The 9,189-nt window shown below is 36.5% G+C and overlaps 1 protein-coding gene across 1 annotated transcript in view; it reads left to right on the top strand.

Moving 5' to 3' along the window:
- The first annotated feature begins 3,752 nt into the window (after nt 1-3,752).
- Nucleotides 3,753-9,189, top strand: part of LOC129218738 (rap guanine nucleotide exchange factor 1-like) — a 166,908-nt gene continuing 161,471 nt past the window's right edge. Inside the window, 1 exon segment of the mRNA XM_054853062.1 lies at nt 3,753-3,818. Within this exon segment, the coding sequence (XP_054709037.1) occupies nt 3,797-3,818 (22 nt within the window). The 5' untranslated portion in view covers nt 3,753-3,796.

Below are 9,189 nucleotides of genomic sequence, written 5' to 3'. Positions count from 1 at the left end.
TCCCATCCGCTAAATTTGCTCTTACGAGAAAGAAGACAGATGGCTGACATCACACGATAGATATGCAATAGGAAGGAAACCATGAACATTTGACATTTATTTCACATTATAAAGTCCGAAAATGCTTAATATTTGTACTTGTAGTTACTGACAGGGCCTTATTAACATCTATTTACGCCCTAGGCTAAACTTAGAGATTACACCACACCTCAGATATCCGAACTCTATCGAAATCGTATTCCCCCCCTCCCCCCACTGCCATTACCAGAGGCGTAGTAACGTCCAGTCACAGTTGAAGATTTCGTGCTTTCCCTCTATTTGACACTTAGACCAATGAGCTAAATGATCGTCTCAATGATTTAAGGTTTGACAAAATGAGGGATGGGTTTCTTTCTTTGTTTTTCTTCAATGATGTTCAAAAGAAGGGGGTTTAGGGTGCTCCCCCGGGAATTTTGTAAAATTGAAGCGTTAGAAATGCAATTTTAGGTCATCTAAGGCTCTTTAACAGGAAGTAATGGCATTCGGAACTCGCCCAATAAAGTTTTCGTAATTGAAGTCTTATATACGTAATTGTATGTTATCTTTGATGATGTAAAGAAAGGGATGAGTTCGGGAACTCTCACCCCTTCCCCCCGTAGAAATTAGTTTTTAAAACGAAATTTTACTAATGATACTGAGAAATGGTGGGAGACGAGAGAACCCTCCTGAATTTTTTTTGAAATTGAGGTCCTGCATGCAACTTTTAAACATTTTTTTTTTTTTTTTTGATGCAGGGCGATTGGTGACTCTTGCGAGGAAACTTTCGAAAATGAAAAACAAAAAAATGTAGGACATCTTTTATTACGTCCGGACATAGATGAGTTCAACCGTTCTTCCCCAGAAATGTTTCGAAATTGAAAACTTAAATACGCAATTAGAAACCATTATTGCTTTAAAGCTAGGGGTTGAAAGTACACACTCTTGTACATACACCCTGACCAGCACTCGTGCGCATAGGTTCGAGGGCGAAAACAAACAGAAAAGTGAACTGCACAGAGAAGGCGACCAGGTTCAAAAATAATTAAAAAAAATGAAGTCACGCAGTTTTGAAGGTGCAAAAAAAAAAAAAAAAAAAAAAAAAAAAAAAAAAAAAAGAGAAGAAAAGAAACTAGTATGTTGTGGCTATCGCAAAGCTTTCTTCTATATTTTTCTTTTGATTCTATCAATCCCCATGCTTGACGGGGAAGCAATATTCCCAACAAAAACAAAAAAACAAAATTACACACGCCAAAACTTGACGACCATCCCTATTCCCGATTTACCTCAAAAGCAAAACAAAGAACGAAAATTGAAAATTATTCTAAAAGCCTTGCTTAAAATAATTACAAACATTTATTTGTTAACAAACACAAGGTGGCAACAGTTAAAAAGTTTATTTCATCGCGATTATTAGGTCATTTTACAAACAGTTAAAATCATGCGAAAAACGCAGACGACAGTCTATTACGATTTACCTTTCTTATTTGTTGCATTTATAAAGCTATTTTTGTTCACACAAAAAAAAAAAGTCACCCCCCCCCATTGAGCAATGAGCGCCAAAATAGAACCAACGCCTGTTTAGACCAAGTTTTGTTTGATTCCGTCTTTTTCGGGAATAGAAGTAATGCATAACTCAAAAAAACGTCCCATTGCTCGACCCCCCTTTGGAGGAATTCACGCTAAAAACCAATGGGCACAAGTTCACATTGGGGCACATAAGTGTACCAAATTTCGTTCGATTTCATGCGATTGCTGTAGAGCGGCCACAAAAAACTGGTCACACACATCATACGTGACACATAGACAACACACAGAGAGACAGACATTTTCCAAAAATGGTCGAAATGGACTCTGCACACCTCAAAACGTTCGAATCCCGTCAAAATTCGAAAATTTTGCACTTATCCAATACTTTTTTCTATATATTAGATGTAGAAGAAAGTAAAAAAATGAAGAGGCACAGGTTTGAAGGGACACATGTTCGAGGGCGCACAGGAGGGAGGGTGTTTAGGATGAACAGGGAAGGTCCAGCCCATGCACCCGCCCGCGGGCCAATGGCGCGCAGAGCTAGTCCACCACTGATCGTGATGTACGTTCTTACGTGATTGCAATTTGTCTTTTGCTTAACATGAATTGATTTCTTTTCTATTTTCTTAAAACATTATTTTAAATTTATTTTAAATGTGTTGAAAAGTTTTAAACAAAAATGTATTAAAGTAAAACCCCTCCCCCTCCTCCAAAACCAGGGGGAGCAAAGCCACACCCTTAAACCATGAAACGGGAAGATTGGGCGACGCAGATTGGGCACAGCTAGAGTCTAGGCACAGCGGGAACATTGGACGCCGTCGATTGGGCGACGCAGATTGTGCACCGGAAACATTGGGCGCCTATGGGTGCCCCACGCCCAAAATGCTCGGCGGCCAAAGTTCCCGGCACCCAAAATGCTCTGCGCCCAATCTTCCTAGACCGTCGGGAGTCAAGGTTGACCCAGTCCCTCTTGGAGGTCGTCGCACCCGGTGGAACCTAAGGCTTACAGCTCAGTGGTGGGGTGTGTGCGAAGAAGTCCCTCTTGGAGGACTCAGTCCGCCCCTGGGCAAAGCTATATTTTTACGAAATTATTGTTAAAATCAAAGACATTGAAAATTATTTGCTTTGCCAGAAAAGGAACTTGACTCAATCATTACGCCCCATCCCTATCCTCCAATTGCTTTTATTTCTGCCTAATGGGCTCGTTGCAATCTATTATAGTTGAACTTTGTTTCTTCATATATACGAGAGCGCCACATTTTTTTTTCAACAAACTGTTTATTATTATTTTTTTACAGTAATGTGCGTCCTTTTCGGCTGGCGCCTCTAGGGCTGCTTTCGGAAACGATCTACCGGTTACACCGCGTGGTTAGTCCGGTGTGGTTATGACGTATTTGGAATTTCTCTAGGAATTCCGGTAGAACAGCTGTGTTTCCGAACGCTCATGGTTAAACCGCGGTAGTTCTAGTTCAGCAGCAAACGACACTCCAATCAACGCGTAATTTTCATGATAGGCAAGTCACGTGCGTTCTGATCAAAACATGAAACACGACCGGATTGGCCAACACAGACTTTGTGACGTTTGTGATCTCGCTAACCGCTTCCAGACAGCGCTGCCACAGGTTGCTACCAAGTCGACCGCCAGAAAACAACCGCAGTGTTTCCGAACGCTTGCGGTTGCACCGAGGCGACCGATCCGCGTTTCCGAATGCACCCTAGGCCAGAGCCTAGGGTGGTCTATTGGTTAATTCGGGCCTGGTTACTGGGACTCCTAAGTTATCGGTTTGTTTTACTAAGCTCTACTTTTTTTCCCGAAAAAAAATATGGGCTCTATTTAAGTTTTTAATGTTTTATTTATAGCTAAATATTTGAAGGCAATAATAATTAACAAATTTTGTGGCCAATATTTTTGTGACTACAATATTTTGTGATTTTGTGACACTTTGGTTGTGTTCGATGAGTGACCGAGGCTCGCCAGTTGTAATAATGACGTCAAATAATGAAGTCATCTCCAATCTTTAGCATTACGTGACGTCACTAGCTGCACGTAATCAATCGACCGGTCGCTACTGGTTGAGCTCGTCAAACATAAGCTTTAAATGCATATATATGTCAATACTTTGTTTTTAACTGTAACTGATACAACAAACTGTGCATTCTGCTTGAAGAAGTAAAAGTCGTATATATATGGTATAAAATCGTGCCAGCGGTATGTTTTTATTAGCTAGTATAATTACGTAGTAATGCCGTTATGTCAAAGAGCAGCAAAACAGGTAATTAGAGATTTTATCACTTTTCATTAATAAACGATCTTCTCAAGTCAGTCTGCTCTTGTAAATTATGTGCTAGTTCTGATAGTCAAAGTTTCCGTATTAAGTAACATTGTATGATCTAGATTTTATAATTTATCTTGATTGCTACCTAGATGTGATCATACAAGACACTTATATCGAATGTATCTTCTCTTATTTTTTGTTTGCTATGGCCTTAAAATATTAAATAACTGTATAATTTTGTTCTCTGCTGTAAAATGTAACTTTACAAACAGTCAATTTATCAGTATTTTTATTTTGTAAGTCTTTGGTTGTCATTTTATATTTATTTGTTAACTGGAGTATTTTATACACAGTATGGTGCTGTTTACTTTGGTTTTGGTCATTCAAATTTAAATGCGGAAAACATAGTGGACTCCTAAGGGGGACAACTATCCCCTCTCTTCCAAAACTACAGCCCCTCCACTTTTTTAAATTCAAAACTACCAATCGATCACAAAATGATAGTGTGTACCGATTCATGTGTTTTAAAAAAGAAGCATTGGCTTTATAAGTGTTTTATCTTTGTTCATGTTATTATTATTTCATAACATTTTAAATGGAACTTTGAATTGGAAGAAATCCAGCCTTGCGTCCGGATTTTTGAGGCCACTTTCTGAAAATTTTCAAAAGTCACTTAATAATGACATTAAAATCCAATAATAGGCCCAGTTTTCTTTAAAAAATATCTGCTTCAGTGGTACTGCCCATCTACCCCTCTCCCCCCTGTGACTTTTATCCCCCCACTTTTATGTTTCACCAACCGCGTATATGACATTAAATGTTGATTATGCTCCGGTACCTGTTACACCTTGCATCTCTTATATTATTGCTTTTAAAAATATATTTATAAGTTTATAAATACATTTTCACTGATAATGTTTACACTATCAGTGCTAAAATTCTAAAATTAAAATGGATGTGTAAATAATATCAAAACAATTGGTTGTGCATTTTTGACAACATTGCTAAGTTTGTTCGGTGATGTTAAGGAAAGAAGAGATTCAGTGTCTGACTATGAACAATTTTCTAATTTGTACGGTTTTAAAAAGGCATTCTAGAGCGTAGACAATATTTGCTAATATTTCAGGGAAAAGAGGTTTGGGATCATTTTCCGGCCCCTTTTGGAAGATAAATCTGTAAGGTAACTGTAGATCATTTCGAGTTACGTTAGGAAATGGGGGTAATACGGGGAAGGGGAAGCAGAGAGAGAGAAACGCTCTCTCTCAATTTTTTTTCGACATTGTATCTGTAAAAACATAGATTCAGACCATTTTTTGTGAGGTTATAGGTATAAAAGATTCAGGAGCCAACTCCCTTAAACTTTTTGAAAATGAAATCTTAAAAACATGCTTGTAAGCCATCTTTGGTATCATTAAGGAGACCATCCATTGTGTTATCAGTGAGGTTGTGGGCTCTTATCGGCAATATTTTTGGAAGTGAAACCCTAAAAACAATTTTTGACATTCTGTAGTGATATTAATGGGAGGGTAGGTCTCAAGAACGGCAAACATTTTTCAAATTGAAGTCCTAAAAACCAAATTTTAGTTTTTGATGATCTTTTATGATAGAGGCATTTTTTCTGGATCTGGGTTGGGCAGGGGCATAGCTAAGGGGGGGGGGTTTGGGGACAAACCCCCCCCCCCGAAACATTAGTCTCAAAAAAAAAAAAAAGAGAGAAAAAGTGAGAGAAGAGAAAGAAAAAAAAAAGAAGAAAAGGAAAAAATTCCAAGCGATTATATATATATATATATATATATATATATATATATATATACACATATATTATATATATAAAAGAAGTAACCCCCCCCTGAAAGTCGGGTCTAGCTACGCCACTGGGGTTGGGGACGCTCTCCTGAAAGTTTTACAAATTGAAGTCCAAAATACTTAATCGTAGGCTATCCTTGATGACAATAAACAACAGAAAAAGGCGTAAGGAATGGGGTTTGACAACTTTTCCATAATCAAAGTTTAGAAATCGTACTTCTAGGCTAGATTTGGTAGCTTAAATTGAAATGGTAAGGTTGAGGGTTCTCCCTCTCTTCCCCTTTCTTGGCTACGTCCATATCTTTTATTTGAACACATTATTGACAAAAATGTTGTGGAAAACCCTCCCCTGATTTTTCTTTTCCAAAACTATTTTAATACTTTATGGTTTTTCCAATAATGAAATCTCATTTTCCAGCCTTATACTTTTATAAGTTTGAAATACAAGCTTTTGTGGACCGAGTCAGAAAGTTTTACATTTTGAACGGAAGTTGTATTTTTAGTGATACCTTAGTTTTTTTTTCATTTTTTTGAAAAATTTATATACATCATGCCTCCTGAATCTCATGATAAAGCTATGGTTTAATTTAAGTTTTGATCTTATCTTTTTTTCACTTTTATTCCAATTGTTCATTTATTGTTGTAACTTTTTCAGACAGTGAAGGTTTTCTCCCTTATTTTCCTCATCAATGAAGTGAAATTAGTGCCCCCCCCCATCCCATATTTTTTAAAAAACTTGGAAGGGGTGTAGCACCCCTTCCCCTTGCCTTGGTGATGGCCTTGCCCTCGAAGCTATAGTTTTCCATAAGGAGAGATAACTTTGGCAACAACATGATCTCCCCGTATAAACATGTTGGAAACAGTTGTTCACCCTCGCTTTGAAATTAGATATTGGATTTATGTATTTGCTATTTTAAACAAGGACAGTAATTTAAAAGCAAATCAATTATTTTCAGCTTTGAATTTTTTTCTGTACTTTTTTTATATTTTTTATTTTGTAATTGCTACAGCTGAAAATAAATAAAAGTTTAGTTCTGATCTGGAGGTGGCTGCAGTCTCACAGCCGCTCCCCTAGATTCCCCACTGACTTCATAACATATCAAATCTCATACACATATGAATGTAATTGCTTCTGAATTAACCAAATGTCATGGGATGCATAGGATAGTACCATAATAAGATGACCAGGTTATAGCCCTGTTAAGTATGCATTTTATCCTAAGTTTGTTTTGTATTAACCTTCCATACATTATTTCCCGACTTTTTCACTCTTACAGAATCGTTTTTACAACTACCAATTTCCAGAGATCGTTAATGTCTGTGAACTAATATTTCGTCAAAAAAGTCACCAATTTTTACTTGTGTAAGAGTTTTGAAGATAAAATGATGTTAAAGCTCAGGAAAATATTGAAGTTCAACTCTTTCCTGCAAAATCTAGTTACTTTGTAGAAAATTGCTTAAATAATTATCAGAACTCAATATGAATATAATATGGTATTAAAAATTAAACAGCACATTGATTGTTGCAAAATGGTCTTAAAATCTGAATAAATTGGGTCTCATTCCAAGGTCATTAGCAGTTGCCACTCCTCAGATGGAGTCTAAATAAAAAAAAGTGGCTATTAAAAATATTACTATTATTTGCATGGGCCCCCATATGCAAAATTTTAAGGGTGGGGGCGAGATATTTTCCCCATAGGAACCAATTTCAGTAGATTACGAATTATTAAAATTTGACATCTTTAATAACTTATTCATTAATGGCTGGAAAAAATAAATGTTTTGACATTTTTGCGAGGAAAAAAATACTATAGTCCACTCCGACATTTTTACATACTCATTGTATTTTACATACATAAATCGAAAACGGTTAATCACCAAAGCAGTGTCTGTGTACCCTGTGGTAACTGAGGCTTGAAGTTCAGAAATATTGTGTAATAGTTTTGCTTCTGGTGCATTACAGCTAACATGAAACCAGGAGGTGAGAAAATCAATTTGAACAAATCCCTAAGAGTTATATATCATTAGAAAGCTTATAACCCATAGAACAAGAATCTAGTGTTGCTTTTTTTTCCTCATATTAGGTTTATCTAATTCAAATTATGCTTCTAAATTTAAGTAGAGTAAATTTAATATTGGTATAAAAACTAAAAAAGTAAAATAAAACCATGTTTGGGCTTGTTTCGAGCATAAATAGTTTAATTAGGGGTATAATTACAACATGTATTATATGTAACGTCCGTTACAAAAAGGTAAATAAATTCTCTTCACATTGTTAAACATTTTTTAAAAAGTTTTGTTCTTAATTATTTTCTTTATTTTAAGGCTAAAGAAACTATAATTCCAAAAATTTATATGATTAATAAAAACCATGCAGAAATAGGCATGTAACGGACTTTACATAAGTTTGTAACGGACGTTTCAACTTGAATGTAACATCGGTTACACATTTTTAAATGCAATTATAAAAATGTATTCAACACATCAAATAATTCATCAAGTCCATGGTTAGCAACATGTAGCCAGGGTTGGACTGGGTCCTGAAAAAGGCACATGCCATTGGAAGGGAGGGGGGATTATAGACCATTAATTTCGGGTAGCGAATGGCTAATGGGCGTTATATAGAGAAGTGTCAAATTAAAATAAAACAAAATATATACATAGAAATGAGGTAGGCCTATTTTTAAATTGTTATTAAAGGAGTTTGAATTAAAAATATTTCAAGTATAAAGAATGGCAGGGGTGCCCCCCTCCCCAAGCTCAATGGCACAAATCCCCCCCCAAAAAAAATTCTCGCTTTCGAATTGGGTTAAACATAACAGATTCATGGGGGGGGGGGGGGGAGCGCTAACAAATACCATTTGAACTGAAATTCTGTTGGATTGTTGACCCGCCTTGCTTTCCCAAATTTTACAATGTGGAGCTTGAGTAAACAAGTTTTGGGTACCCCTGAGTTTTGCTACACCTTATTTTTTTTTTCAAACTTATGAATAATTACAGGGAGTGGGGATTCAACTTTCTGGCTTGGGATGGTGTCATTACTAGAATTATACAATATGAATTTATTTTATTGCCACTTAAATAGGGGGGCCAGGGGTTTCTCCCCGGAAAATTTTCGAAATTGTAGTTTTAAAACCACAGTTTTAGACGATCTCTGGTGATGTTTGGGGGATAAAAGGTTTGGTGACCCCTTAACGGTAATTTTCCAGTCTTGAAACTTTAAAAGCGCAGTTTCAAAGTTGTAGTTCCAAAAATGCAGTTTTAGACTATATGTGGTAATGTTAGGGAAAGAAGAGATCCTATAGGGCTCGCCCCAGGAAAATTTTCAAAATTAAAGTCTTAAAACCGTTATCTATGGTTGAGACAAAAGCAGTTTTCTAAAATTGAAGTTCTAAAATCGTAATTTGTTGACGTTGAGAAAAATAGTTTTCGGAAGCTCTCCCGAATTTTCTCGAAATTGAAGGCCTGAAAACCAAATTTAAGACGATTGTTTAATAATTTTGACGAGAGTGGGGGGGGGGGGGGAGGGGGTAGAGGGGCGCTCTATTTAAAATTTCAAACT

This window comes from Uloborus diversus, chromosome 3 (assembly GCF_026930045.1).
Source record: "Uloborus diversus isolate 005 chromosome 3, Udiv.v.3.1, whole genome shotgun sequence".
NCBI lineage: Eukaryota > Metazoa > Arthropoda > Arachnida > Araneae > Uloboridae > Uloborus > Uloborus diversus.
The sequence above is the reverse complement of the archived record's forward strand: the minus strand, read 5'-3'. Positions and strand labels throughout refer to the sequence as shown.